Source organism: Peromyscus maniculatus, chromosome X, assembly GCF_049852395.1.
Source record: "Peromyscus maniculatus bairdii isolate BWxNUB_F1_BW_parent chromosome X, HU_Pman_BW_mat_3.1, whole genome shotgun sequence".
Classification (NCBI taxonomy): domain Eukaryota; kingdom Metazoa; phylum Chordata; class Mammalia; order Rodentia; family Cricetidae; genus Peromyscus; species Peromyscus maniculatus.
In genome coordinates, this window is record NC_134875.1 from 129,836,447 (window position 1) to 129,851,665 (window position 15,219).

At 44.8% G+C, this 15,219-nt stretch overlaps 1 protein-coding gene across 20 annotated transcripts in view; it reads left to right on the plus strand.

Annotated features, from left to right (window-relative positions):
* The window catches only part of Cask (calcium/calmodulin dependent serine protein kinase), a 332,948-nt gene extending 318,083 nt beyond the window's left edge, over window positions 1–14,865 (plus strand). For 12 of the 20 annotated variants that reach the window (XM_076561547.1, XM_015995775.3, XM_015995781.3 and 9 more), the window contains 3 exons: window positions 1,566–1,768; window positions 8,677–8,760; window positions 13,467–14,865. In XM_076561547.1, the coding sequence (XP_076417662.1) occupies window positions 1,566–1,768; window positions 8,677–8,760; window positions 13,467–13,643 (464 nt within the window). In that variant the 3' untranslated portion in view covers window positions 13,644–14,865. The remainder of the gene's footprint in view (window positions 1–1,565; window positions 1,769–8,676; window positions 8,761–13,466) is intronic. The other 8 variants (XM_076561542.1, XM_076561548.1, XM_076561552.1 and 5 more) reach the window with 2 other exon arrangements.
* Window positions 14,866–15,219: the final 354 nt, after the last annotated feature.

Below are 15,219 nucleotides of genomic sequence, written 5' to 3' on the forward strand. Positions count from 1 at the left end.
TGCTGATATGACAAATACCTGAAAAAAAGCAAAAGGAACAAAGTGATTCGGCACTCACAGTTCAGAGATGTCAGTCCATGGGTGGCTGGCTTGCTCCATTGCTGGGGGTCAGTGATGAGAAAGAATACCATGATGGCAAGAGCTTAGAGCGGAACAAAATACCTCATGGCAGCTAGGAAAACAGAGAGAAGCCAGGATTGGCTACAGGTTTGAGTCCAGCCAGAGCGATATACCAAGAACCAGGCTAGCCAGGGCTACAAAGTAAAACCTTGTGTTAAAAATGAAAAACAAATCTCTGAAGGACCATTTGACCTATAAACCGGTTCACCAGTTCCTTGCCTCACCTTTGATGTAGTTCTTCTATACTAATCACAGCCACACCTCTTTAAGGCCATTATGATGTTTTCAGTGTGGTATGCCTTTTACTCTATTCCAACCAACATTCTCATTTGTGAAGTGGTATGGACTAACACTGTCTGGAAGTTTCAGTATCTGAACTTTCCAATAGAGTAGTCCTTTGTGGCTCTTCAGCCATTGAAATGTGGCTAGTAAGATGGAGAAACTGAGCTGTTTCACTCATTCGTTTAACTGTAAATAGCCACGTGTAGTTATACATTCTTTCATTCTTCCTTCCTTCTGCATGGGACCCAAGTAAGCTAAGGGATACTGAGTTATGTTAATCTTTCATCACCCTATTAGTTATTTTTCTGTCATTGTGATAAAATACTATTACCAGGGTAACTTAGAGGGAAAAAGTTTGTTTTGTCTTACAGTTCCAGGGGGGTGAGAGTCCATCATAGCAGGGCAGACACAGCAACAGGAGCAAGAAGCTGAAAGATCACATTTCCAGCCTCAAACACAAAGCAGAGAGAGCAAAGTGGAAATGGAGCAAGGCTATGAGTCTCAAATTCTGTTCCAAGTGACATATTTCCTCTAGCAAGGCTCAAACTCCCCAAACAGTGCCACCTGACTCTATCAGGGCCATTTTTCATTCCAAAACCATCACAGTCACTTCATGTCTTTTCTCCCAGGGCAGTGTGGAATGCATCTCAAAACACTGAAATATTCACCAAACAACAAACCAACCAAAGAAATCTGATCTGCTGCTGTACACAGATAAATACGGTTTTTAAATTGATTCTGCACATTACTGGAGATGGACACAGAGGATATGAGACACTGTAAAGAATCACCAGCATTTTTTTCCTTTTGAGACAAGGTCTCTTGTATCCCAGGCTGACCTTGGATTTGTAATCCTTCTGTTGCCACCTCCAAGTGATGGGATTGCAGCTCTGTGCTATCATACCTGGTTTAATCAGCTTTTAAGAAACAATTGAGGAGCTAAGTTTACAGCTCAGTGGTAGAGTGCTTGCCTAATATACAGAGAGGCCTGGATCTTAGTGCATGCATGCGCGCGTGCGTGCGCGCGCGCACACACACACACACACACACACACACACACACACACACACACACACACACACAGTGATTGAGTTGAGTAAGTCCATTGGGAATGTAACCCATCAATCCAGCAATTTAAACCTCTCATGAATGGAACTTTACAGATACAACCAGACCTCCAAAGAAAGATGAAGAAAATGGCAAGAATTACTACTTTGTATCTCATGACCAAATGATGCAAGACATCTCAAATAATGAGTACTTGGAGTACGGCAGCCATGAGGATGCAATGTACGGGACAAAACTGGAGACCATTCGGAAAATCCACGAGCAGGGGCTGATTGCAATACTGGACGTGGAGCCTCAGGTAATGTCCAAGCCACCCTGAACCCACTCCATCTTGCCTGCATGCTGATAAGCTCAGATTCTAAAATACAAAATGCCATAAGAAAGTTTTGGGTCACGGAAATAATTTTCTAAGCCACGGGAAAATTTCAGTTCTCAAGACTGCCTGAGTCAACAGTCTAGGATATAAACTGATCAGTCACTGAACTCAGCACACACAGCATGCATTTAAGAAGCACATTGTTCTTTTCTGCCGCTTATAATCAGAAGCTCAATGAAGTACCCATTTGGGTCTGTGCCTACCAGAAATCCTACACTTGCCCTACCTCAGGATGAGGCTCTGACAGTTTGTTATCACAGCAGCCCACCCCTGATCTCCTGGTACAGTCCATGCTGGACCAGTAGAGCATCTGCCAATATCTTCCATTGACCATTTGGGAGAAACTGATCCTGAGGTCTGGATGTGAAACAGCCGTAGCTTAATGCAATTGTGAGTGCTTTCACCCAGGGTTAGGCAAGGCAGGGATTAGGAGCCCAGGTAGCTCTCAGCCTCTGCTATTTCCTTTCCTGAGGAGAGAAGTAAAGAACTTAGAGAGGACTCAAAAAGGAGCTAGTACAATGATGACTGATGTAATGATTTGTAACCAAGTCTTATGTGGGAAGCAATAGCAATGATGGAGCTTGAGAAAGATAAAGCTGAAGACTTCATATAGGGATTGACATCATTGTAGGTCAGCGGTAAGGTGGGCACAAGCTTCGCATACACAAGGAAAACAGAAATGCTGACAAGCTAACTTTTCATGTCTGAGCATAAGCCAAGTAGAAGGGGGTCTTAAAGCCCAAGGAAAGGGACTTGGGAATGATAGACATCAGAGGAAGTTACAGGACAGGCTGGTGGGGACTCTTAGGACTCAGATGTGCCATTTTTAGATGGATCTATACCCCTCGCCTTTCATCACTTAGACTAGAATGGGGATACCACCCGCTGAGATATGGAGAAATGCCCCTGGTGGAACAGGCTCTGCTTCAGCACGAGGAGGCTTATATACTTGTCCCAGGCAGGGAAAATCCCTGTTGAGAAGTCACTGCATGAGACTTGGTCTCATAGCCGTCCCTAAATCATTAGATTTAGTCTGTGTGAGCTGGGCCGTGATGGCTCAGTTTCTAACCCATGGCCACTAGCTTCATCCATTTCCATTATAGCACCAAGTTGGGTTCTTGAACTCGGAACTTTGGAAATCACAATAGGATCTGGTTAGGGGCTAGGGAGGAGTACAATAATAGGGTAAACACTAGTTTACTTAAAGGTTAACTTGGACCTATATAGAACTAAATATGATGATGTGTAACGCAGATTGATCTTTGTTTAACTACTAATCCCTCCTTACTAGGGATTGGAAAAATCTTCTGGCCAGGGGTGGCTAGAGGCAAAGTCTCAATCCTGGTCCTGGTCTTCGACATCCTCTCCTTGGGTTCCACACTGGTCTTCACCTGAACGTCGTTTTCTGCTGGTAGTAATGTCTCTAGCAGTATGCTGGCTGCAGGGCTCCTCAGATCCCTCTGCATTACCTCAGGCCACTTCCAAGGGCTTTCTGCCTTCCCTGCTGCTGCTGCTGCTGCCACCGCCGCCGCCACCACCACCACCACCACCACCACCGCTGCTGCCGCTGCTGCTCCCCTCATAGCACCCAGCTCCCCCTGTCCCTTGCCCTTGCACAGCCATGCACTGCTCTGCACTGCTGAGCGGGAGACCCATCTCTCAGCCTCATCAGGACGTCCACAGCAGATCCTTTCTCCATTGCACTTGGCCCGGCACCTCCTCCTGCCGGGCACACTGGCCCCTGCTGCCCTGACTGCTGGATGAGCTCACCTGCACCCCTCTCTTGCTTCCTGTTCCCCCTCCTCTCACAACTGTGATCTCTCCGTTCCACTGGCCCCTGAGGGCAGGCCCTAAGCATCCTGGGCCTCTGCTTTAGATGGCCCAGGGCCATCTGGCCCCTGTATGGACTGGTTGACCACTCTGGTCCCAGGCTCTCCTGCCCAGTCTAGACTCCTAGCTGGATGCTATGTATGGCAGTACAATCTGGGATACCTGTGGAGTCCATACTAACAGGGTTCCCCTGGGGCTCCCTGGTCTCAGCCCATTCTCTCCTACTTTCAGGATGGCTGTGGCCATGAATGACTTACTTTCAGGCAGGGCCTTGTTCTTAAAACGTTTCCTCCATGCCCCTTTCCCACCCAGCTGTTTAGATTAAGGCCTCCACTGTATCTCAGACAGTCTGATTCAACACACTTGTACAAAGCGCTAATATGCCAGGCTATGTGTGCCAAGAGCTGAGAATGCAGTTAAGGAGACAAGCTGGTGAGGATGAAATTCCCTCCTGCATGTGCCTCTCCAAAAGAGGGAAAGTGCCTTGTGGCTTTTCTTGTTTAATCTGCCCAACAGCTACTACAGCTGAAGCCACTTCTCCCATAGGTGGCCCATCGTATGACCAACCACCTAACACTGGTGCTCAGCTCCTTTAGGACATGTCTAATGCTTTCTGCCATCTTGTTTTATTTCAGACAATTAAGGCTAAATTTAAGCACCACTACTAAATGATAAGATGTGGTGGTCCAGCTTCAACCTAGAGGGCCATGGCAGTGATACTAGGCTAGAAAAAAAAATAAACCAGTACCCTGGCTGCTTTCAAAATAGCAAGAGATTATATTCCTATATTGCCGCTTCTGGTAACCTCAAGGAACTCTATCAGTATCTACCACCATAGATGAAGAAAACAGGCTTAATGTAATTGTGATCAACCAAGCTTTTCCAGCCAAAGTGAGCTTTGAACTGTGTTGGGTTTTTTTACTTTTCTATGACCAATCCCAACCTTTTGTGCCATTGTAGGCAAGGCAACGTTGGGCACCCTCTAGGTCTCCCACCTTATGCATAATACTACAGTTTAACCTTCATTTTTTTTCTTTCAACATCTAGAAAAGTCTATAGGGTAAGGAAACCTAAAATAAATAGTATAAAGCTCTTTTCTCATGGAAATAAAACTTGAGGAACTAATCTATACCAATAAACAGAAAGTGTAGATTAATAACTAATAGGTAATTGGAAATTAATATAATGGTTCTTAACTTGAACTGTATTCTGATTTACCAATCAGAAGCATTACAAAGTTGATACTAGTTGCTGGGAGCAGCTGTGCCTGCCTGTAATACCAGCACTCAGGAGGCTAAGGCAGGAGGATTATAAATTCAAGGGCAGCCTGAACTATATAGCCAAATTCTATGTCCAAAACAGTAGCAGATTGTTTGTAGCTTTGCCTTTGCCCAAAGAGAGAGAAGTTGTCATCCAAAGATAAATTTCAAACTTAGTAGAAACCTCAACTTGAAAAGAAGAGTCCAGGCCGGTGGCCTAGCCCATTGGTAGGGGCGCTGCTTAGCATGCAGGAGGATCCTAGGTCCCATCCTCAGTACCAGAACATAAACAGGAGCTAGAGGTCATTGTTCTCTGGCTATCACGGTGCTGCCCTTCCTGAAGCCCTTGCTTTTGTGTACAAGAATAACCGAGCTGCTTGCCTGTGTACTTCGGAACTGTGCAAACTACGTTAGTCTAATGAGACCTACACCTGAGGTCCTTGGGTCAAATGAGTTCTTTTTCCTTGGCAAGATCACCTGAGATTAATTCTTGGCCATACATAGATGAACTATAAAAATGAATTCACCTCCGTAAATTACCTCTCATAAATGAATGGTACTTTTTCAATCTAGTACGAATCTAGTGATTATTTTAATCCAGTATGTTTCCAGTGCTTTTTCTAGAGTGTGTATTTTCTCTCTGACTCTCTCTCCCTCCCCTTCTTTCTTTTCTTCCTCCACTCCCTCCTTTCCTCCCTCCCTCCCTTCCTTTCTTCCCCTCCTCCCTTTCAGAAAGATAGATTTACTTGTGACTATTAACAAATTTGTATCTCACCTTAAATCAGAGGTTTGGAGTTCATCTTTAACTCTGATATTAGCCACCTGAGGGAGGGGACTCCTTATGAGCAGTTGCATTTTCTGTCCCTGAAGTGACTCTGAACTTCAGCCAAGAGCCTGGACCTACAATGGCTCCTGCTTGAAAACCCTAACTAGAGCAGGCTCTGAGGATAGAGATGGTCAGAAACAAACGAGGAGGTGTGTGGTGATGATGATGCTGAGACTGAAGCCCAATGAGACGAGAAAATCGTGCTTGGGATCTGAGGCACAGTGGAATTTTGGAAAATGCGATACTGTAGGATAGAACTAAAAACACGAAAAAGACAGGGGAACAAATATGCTAACCACAGGAACTACTGTAGTTATTATGATAAGCATTAAATTTGGTTCTAAACTTTCTGTCAGCTGCAGGGTGGGGGAGGGACATAGAGCTGATTTTTAGGCACAAGAAACCTCTGGAAATGTGATGAACATGACCTTCCTTGGGGCTTTCATGTAGTTAAGAGTCGGATGGTCCTCCTTATTTACAGCTGTAGACTTAGGGCAGCACACAGTGCATGTATGGCTAGTCCATTGGGAGCTAAGCTGCTGCTTTCCAAGGATCGAGTTTGTTTGTGCAGTAGCATGATGGTGGACTAGACTCGAAAGCACTCACAGGCTTGGTTGTATAGCAGGGTGGGCGACTAAGAAGAACAGCATATCCCACCTGGGGGACCGTTGTTGTCCTCTGTGAGTTCCATTCAGCATCCAGGTGTGTGCACTTCCATCTGGCACTCAGAGGTACCTTGGGGAGAAAAGCAAGTAGGATGTTTCCACATCTTAGTTGACACACAGAGAGAAAGTGTGTGTGTGTGTGTGTGTGTGTGTGTGTGTGTGTGTGTGTGTGTGTATGTGTATGTGTGTATGTGTATGTGTGTGTCCGTCCAGTGGAAATGATGAGAAAGCCTTATAGCCCGTCTGATGTTTTCCCTTGCTGCCAGGGCATAGGAAGGAAGAAACAAAGACCCAAGATAATAGTGACAAAGTGGACATTTGTAAGGGAGGACCCTGGTTAGGCTTACTTGAATCATGTGTTCAGTCACAACAGGTGAGCAAAGAAATGGGCAGCTACCTCTATCAAGAGTGAACATGGGCAGGCTTGGAAAGCATTCTTAGCAGGGGACTTGACCGATGAAGAGATTTGGACAGATAAGACAGTGAACCAGGTTCCCCTCACCTACCCAAAGACCGTATGTGACCAAAATCTAGAACTAGTGTGATTGATGGGTATTTCAGGAATACATTGCCCCCGAGCCCAGTGGTAAACTTTCCAAAGAAACTGCCAGTGTGGTATCAGCAGTGTGAGAGGATCCGGAGCTCAAGGTCCAGCTCGGCTGATAGAATGCATGCCGAGCATGCATGAAGCCCTAGATTCAACCCTCACCACTGCATACAACTGGGCATGTCTATAGTCCCAGCACTCAGGAGATGGAGGCAGGAGAATTAGAAGTTTGAAGTCATTCTTGCCTATGTGAAATCATGTTTAAAAAAAATAATAAACTTTCCAGAAACTGAGTTCTGAAGGATTATTCAGCCAAACAGAAAGGGCAATGGGAAAGGGTGGGAAGGCCAGGTAGAGGGAGCAGAAAGAGGTGGGCCTTTTCTCGGACTGAAAGTTGTTCAGTAAGCCAGATCCACCCAGCGGGTGGAGCAGAGCCAGGCAGCAGAAGTTAAACGTGGGACCCAGCCCTTCTGCTAACGGGTTTCCCTGCAAGCAGAGGGGGCTGTTAAAGGGTTAGGAGGGAAAGGTGGAGTTTGTGTTTCAGAAAGATCATCTAGCAGTGGCTTGGAATATGGATTTCAAAGCCCCCACACTAGAGGCAAGGCATCAGTGTAAGGACAGCACTCTAAACCAGGCTAAGGATGGAGCAGAAGAAATAGGAGAAAGCAAACAGAAGTCAAGATCATTTACGAAACAAAATACATAGGTGACAGAATAGACGTTTGGCTCTTGTGTAGAGAGCAGCAAGCAGTCTGACTCAGTGGTGTACACATGGAACCCCAGTCAGTGCAGGAGTGCCAGTCTGAGGCCAGCCTGTGCTAAGACCCTGTCTCGGGCACGAAAACTAGAATAGAGACTCCTGATGCCTATGAGTCACTCGCATGTCGGTCATGTGTGGATTAGGTACCTGCGTGTGGTCAGCTCTGTACTGGGATGGGCATTGATACTCTGACAGTATCATGGCCTCCCAGGGGAGGAACAGAAACAGTGAGCCTTCACAGAATTGCTGCACACCTCTGCAAACAAGTCACTTGCACAGATTTGCCACATTTTGGAAAGGTACTAGAAGTAACTTCAGAGGTCCATGTCTTCACATGGGTCAAGTTATTGACCACAGCTACACAAGTACTTTCTTCTGTGGAAGGACTTCATGATTGCAGCCCTGGGCAAGGGTCTCCCTTTCTCCCATGAGGCCCGAAGGGGGCCTTTTATGAGAAGGCCTGTGTCAATGTGACTACAGCCCCACAGTGATGGCGGACAGGATTTGCTCTCTTTGGTTAGCAATTGGCAGTTGGATATATGACAAAATGAGTTCCCAATCAGTGTGAAGCCAGCCTGCAGATCTAAGCCTCCCTAGAATGTGTTTCCCATCAACTCAAATCTAGGCTTTATCAAATCACCAGGTTTAAATACACATTAACCAACATAGTCAGTTTTAACTATTACAAAAAAAACTCAACTCAGCCAAGTCATGAGAGTCATAAGAAACATGTCCAGTTTGTCAGCTCTTCTTTTCTGAACTGTTGTCCACCCTGAGGAGAAAAGCAATCTACATTACTTACAAAGTTGGTACATTTCATTATACCTTGCCCAAACCCTGAGGAGCCCGGGCCGTGGCTTGTTCAGCCAGGTCCCGTTTTGTAGGCTCCTTCGCACGGTGTCTTGGTGAGCTCTTCTTCTAAGCGTCTCTCTCGCCCACGCAGGCGCTGAAGGTCCTGAGAACTGCCGAGTTTGCCCCCTTCGTGGTGTTCATCGCGGCGCCGACTATCACTCCAGGGTTAAATGAGGTAAGAGCGAACCCACCCTGCTCCGGAGAAGCACACCCTGTACCAAGGAATGCACATGGCTTGGACTGAAGACACCTGAGCAAAGCTCTGCGTTGTCCTGGGCACTCTGGTTTCCAGGGCACAAAGGCCTTGTTCCATGTTTGCAATTAGACTGCATAAGTAGGGTGTTTCTTCCGAGATCAGAACGTTAGACCAATTCCAGCCTCCTCCCTAGCACAGTCTGAAGCACACCAGTCTGAAGCACACCAGTCTGAAGCACACCAGTCTGCATTTGCAGCAGGAGGGTCGGTCTGCTCCAGGAATAGGTGTGGACTAGACCAGTCAGTAGGACAGCCTGCAGCCTTAATCAGTGTATCTGCTTCGCAAGTACAAGCCGAAGCCCCTCAGTTCCCAAGGACCGAGGCGTTCCGAGCAGACTCGGCCCTCCAGGACAGCTAGTCTACTGCCTCCCTGGCAGGATTGTGTTAAGACAGTGGCAGCCACTAGAGCCAAGAGGGGCTATAAGGAATCCGTGACTTTGATGGGGCTACCAAACCTAGAAATAGCTGCCCTGGGCCCGGAGCTTCCTTTCTCAGTTGCCTAGTATGAACACTGTCCTAGGTTCTATCCCCAGCACCACAAAAGGAATCAATTCTGACTGCTTTCAAGCCAATTCAAGTCAGGCTGGCCCAGATCTTACTGAGCCCTCACAAAAGCTCTCTCTTCCTGGCAAGTAAGGGCAGCAGCATATGCTGACAGTGGAACCACATCTGCTTCCTGTGGTCCTGAGCTAGGAAGCCCCTCCTACGCATGCAGTTATCCTGAAGAGCATGATTTTGCAGCTTCTAGAAACCATCAGCAGACTCTCGACTATGTCCAGTGAATGCTGACCCATACTCGCAGGACGGTTAGATCCAGGCTTGGATGTTGTGTGTACCTTTCATATTTAGATTGACCTTTTTGCTCATATCTTCAGTCTCTGTTCTTTGTCATTTCATTGGCAAAAGGCATATTCCTTTGTAAAATTCTACTTTCCCGTGTGTGTTTGAAGCCTCATTGCGGTTAATGTTTTTCCTTGGTTACTGTGTATTTTCTTGAATTACCATCTTTGCTTTGTTTTTGTTTTTGTTTTTGCCTGTTCTGCCCTTTTACTAATTTTCCATAGCTGCCAAAATGGTGCAGAAAATTGCCTGTAAGTACCAGCTAGGAGGTGATGAAATACAGCCTGTGTCTTTTAATAGCTGTAGAATGTAGACATCTTGTTCCCATAAACCCTTGCTTTTGCTCTTAGAATAAAGGCCTCTTGTTTTCACTGAGTTAAGCCTGCTTATATGTGAGGGGACGAGCTGCTGCTAAGGAAGGTGGCAGAGCCTCACCTTAGAGGATGCAGATACAGGAAAGAGAACTCTGTCTGGCCATAAATTTCCTGGAATGTTGACATCAGCCCAGCCTTCTGAACAAACCGGAGCCTGCTAGCGGCGTCCAGGCCCAGGAACAGAGCACACAGAACCCCATGGCACATAGAGTGACTTCTTAGGAACTGTGCCTCCAGGGACTGGTAGGAAGCACTCCTGGCTCCGGTGAACACGTTTGCTGAAAAGGGGCTCTGTTTCTTGTGAAACTGAGCCACAGTGAAAATACTATGCTGTTCAGCTACAAGCAGAATGGGTGTATTTAGGACCTCAGAAGGTGACTAGTGGCTGAGTCACCAGTCATCAGGAGAGTTAACACTGAGACTCAAAGTGTGCTGTGTCCTGCTTTGAAATTCCTGTAGAGGATGACTGAGCCAGTAGACTTTGATTGGTCAAAGTACCCAGATAAGGAATATTGAATCCCTGGCTGCTCTGGTGTCTGTCTGTCCTGCACAGGGCTAGAATAGAATTTCCTCCCTGCTCATGCCCTTGCCAGAGAGCTGTACCCTGAGAGAAAAGGAAGAGAGGTCCTTAGCCAGGCTGGGCACCCAGCACTCCTTGGTCCCTGAAGGTATCACAGTTTTGACATTCTCCAGGGATCAGACTCTGTGACCCTGAGCCCCATTTCCTAGTATAATAGATTTAATACTTGTCAAAATCCAAAAGGGACCTCGGTCAAAAGAACACATGTTCTTTCAGTAGCAGTTATTAAGCATGTACTGTGTGTGCCACTCTGCTTAGCTCTAGGGCACAGCAATGGTAGAACATGCAGCCTAAGTTTTATGTAATGGCTGAGGAGGGGGTCAGTAATCAAATAAACATGTATACATATATGTATATGGAATAAGGCTCACTTAGGCTACACAGAGACCCTGTTCCTGTCTACTCCCAAGGGCTGAGGGAAGTATGTGTGTATGTGTGTAAGACTCCAACCAATAGTTTACAACTACCTAGTGTTTGTCAGGTAGAGCAGAAAGCTTATAGTTAATTTTACTCACAAAGTTCAAATTTGAATTCTTTTTTTTTTTTTTTTTTTTTTTTTTTTTTTTTTTTTTTACTTGGAAACATTTCCATATAATGTTTGACACAGAAATCATCAAATAGAAGTATACAATGTTGACAGGAGGTAGTACATTTATAATTTATAACCCCAAATGTATTTATAAGTTAGAAATGGAAAGATCTACAAATGAAATTATGAAGGTTCACCAAAGTCATTTAATCTGTCAGTTTCTCATTCATTTTTATGTCTTAATAATATTCTATTGTATGAATAAGCCACCTTTTATTTCTCTCCAGTATTTGATAGCTATTTGAGTTGTTTTAACTTTTTTACTATTAGCAACACACTGTTGTAAACCTTCATGTACATATTTCATAGGTGCACATTTTCAGTAGTTTGAGGATATATTCCTAAGGGTAGAATTGTTGAGTAACAGAGTAACAATGTTTTGCATTTTGACCAACCACCAAACTGTTTTGCCAAAGTGGCACACCATTTTACAATCTCACCAAATCCTTGTTTTTAAGGCTCTGATTTTTGTACAAAAGCATTCAATCATTCTGTCAGACCAAACCAGGAAAAGTAAGCTATAGTTCAGAGCTGTTCTATTCCATTTACTATGCAAAGCCATTCTTGGCGTTTGCAACTCTCAGCCCTTTTGAGTATTCTTGCAGTGTTCACCTTTTCCTCCACCACTTTTTTTTTTCTTCTTTTTTTCTGGTTTATTCCTATCTATTACAAATGTATAAAAAATCCTCCATCAACGCAGCTGATAGCAGCAGAACCTTGAGAAATATACCTTTGGTTTGCCTCAGAAAAGGAACACATATTGTACTGTAAAGTTTATAAAATTGGCGCAAAACATTGTGATAATGTTACAATACCAATTTTAAGAGTTCAGTGACTAATGGGGAGCTGATGGGATACATGCAGAACTGTGAAAGCGATCTCACTTAGCCAGCTGTACACGTAGACTGTAAATCTACATTCAGATCATTTCTGATCTAAGACTATCATCTCAGTTTATCTGTTGAGGTCAACCAGGAAACCCTAGAATATACCTTGATTTTTGCAAAAAACAAATTTGAATTCTACGTAAGAAATTTGACCTGCCAGGCAGTGGTGGCGCACACCTTTAATCCCAGCACTCAGGAGGCAGAGGCAGGCGGATCTCTGTGAGTTCAAGGCCAGTTTGGTCTACAGATCTAGTTCCAGGACAGCCAGGGCTACACAAAGAAACCGAGAGAGAGAGAGAGAGAGAGAGAGAGAGAGAGAGAGAGAGAGAGAGAGAGAGAGAGAGAGAGAGAGAGAGTAGAGAGCACTGAAAGAGCATTCAAGGTGGCTGTGATGTCATGTGCCTCTAATCCTAGCACTTGAGAAGCTAAGACAGGAGGATCCCAAGTTCCAGGCCAGCCTGGGCTACATAGTGAGACTCTGCCTCAAAAAGAAAAACAATATTCATGGGACAAGTTGGAGATCTCAAATTCCCTCCTGGTGTTAGCTCAGCCTGATGGAGAGATGGTATGAGGCCAGCTGTGTACAGAGGTGTCCATCCTTTAGCAAGCCTTCTTAGGGTTCAAGGCTTGGGAGTCATTTTCTTAAGAGACATGAGTACGAGCAAACAGTGACATTTGCCTGACTGTTTCCAGTACAGACCAATTTGGGGGCATTCCTCAGTTACTATTGTTTTTGGGAAATGGCTTATTCCAGCCATTATTTGTAACATCCAGAAAGCTTTGCCTCTGGCATGGACTGCTATCAAATGAGGGCTATTATGTGTCATTCCTGGAACACACTAAACCTTTTAAGCAGAAGGGGAAACTACAACTTAATTTGTTATGCAAAGACAAGGCTTGTTAGCGCAAACACACGAGGCTCACATGAACTTCAAGATCCCAGGGAAGGAGCCTAAGAGTTCAATCCAGCCGCACTAGTAGCTCCGCTCCACCCTGGCTTAGAGGAATGACGAAAGAAATGTAGCCACTGGAGACCCAGGCTTTGTGTGGCCTCCCCCAGGGAGCTCGGGGGATAGACAGGCCCAGCGAGGCCTGGGGGGGGGGGCGTGTGTGTGCTGGAGTGTCGGTTTGGTCTATTTTTCACAGTGGCCCCTGTTGCATGTCAACCAGTCACAGTTGGCAGTGGGAGTTCTGCGACCCTGTCATTACAGGACAGGGACCATCATCTCCTCTGTGACCCAGCCATCTTGGCCTCGCGCCTCCCCATTGTTTAGTGTTGACCCGTTCAGACACTAGGAGGAACTGAAATGTAGAAAGACTACAAGTGACTTCTCTCTCCCATGCCACCCTCTGCAGGATGAATCCCTCCAGCGCCTGCAGAAGGAGTCCGATGTCTTACAGAGAACATATGCACACTACTTCGATCTCACAATTATCAACAATGAAATTGATGAGACAATCAGACATCTGGAGGAAGCTGTGGAGCTCGTGTGCACAGCCCCGCAGTGGGTCCCGGTCTCCTGGGTCTATTAGGCTCCTCCCTGGCTAGCTGAGTATAAAACTGGGAGCTGCCTCCTACATGGAAAAGCCTCTTTGTTATCATCGGCCTTGTGTCAGCAGGTCGTGGTCCCTAGAGACTGCCTAGTTGTAGTGTGACCTACATTTACAATTATTGTCATGTCCGAATAGATAGGAGGAGAAAAACAATTACACACTAATTTAAAGAGACAGTATCTTTTTTAATCAGTTCTCCTAAACTTTAATAAAATGTATCTTTAAATGTATGTATTATTCAATCCTTTGGAATGTTATATTTTTGGAAATCATAGCTTTTTATTTCCAAGGCCCCTAAAAACTGCACAAAATAGATGCTGCTTTCTATAATCTATTTTAATAATAATAAACAATGATTCTGTTACCTTGACTGGGGGTGGAACACTACATTCTTTTTAGAGTCTGATTTTATGGATTGGAATATCTTTCTTTCCTTTATTTATTTGAAATAATTAGTCTAGTGATTACAAAACAGTCATAAATTTTTAAAGGCCTTTTTTCTCTCTCTTTTTTTTAAGTCCTTTATGTAACATCCAGATACTGTGATACTGTCTCTTTGAAGCACCCTGTAAACCTTTTAGAAATTTGAAGTTGGGTCTTGACTCTTAATGCATGTGGACAGTCGCGAGCGTTTATGCTGTCGGTGTGTCTGTGTTGGACAAAACAATCTGTAATTACAGCAAAGTACATTCCGTTCACGGGGCACACCCAGGGGAATAAGAATAAATTGCTATTATGACTAAGTTGTAAACCTATGCACATCCCTTGCATTTCGGGCAACTTTATAAAACAGAAAAAAAAAAGAAACTGATTTTTATTAATAATAATCACGTAGTGAAATGTGTTTGTAATTTTGTCTCAATTTAATTTGTTGTAAGGGGGAGGGGGTATTGCTGGTTTCGCCATTTCAGATCTGTGTTGTCTAAGAGTATTAACGTTTTAATTAAGCAAAGAAATGCGGATTTTTAATCTGTATGTAATTGTTTTAAGCACCCACTTAAAGAGAATATACTGTGCAATGAAGAAACCAGTTTAGGCATTTGCTATAAACTGAATTATTCCAAAAGAATAATCTATAACAGCTCTGTAAATTCCTTTAAATTGATAACTAACAGGACAGTCTGACCAATTTTTTTTTAAATATACTTCATTGTATGTGTTCAATAATTAAATGCCTTTGGGTCCTTCATTTCGTTACAGATTTGTTCGGGTCTCCAAGCTGGTAATCTTTTCAGTTTTAAAATTCGATAGATGCTCACTGACCCATGAAAGGCCCAGGAATGAGTATCGGTTGGCAGGGCAACAGCGCAGCCTGCCAGAGCACAGCTTGGAACACATCTGACTCGAAGGGCCGCCTGTGGCCTCTCCTTCCTCTTGCTCTATCCCTTGGCACAGGGGAGTCACCTGTCCTTGTTGCTTTAGAAACAGGCACCATCTCATCCCCTGCCATGCCGTCAGTTCACTAGAGGAGGATCAGGCTGGGATTCTCAGACTCTTTGCCAGAGGTCACTAGAGGGTGTGCAAGAACAAGGCATTGACATGACCCTGGTCCTTG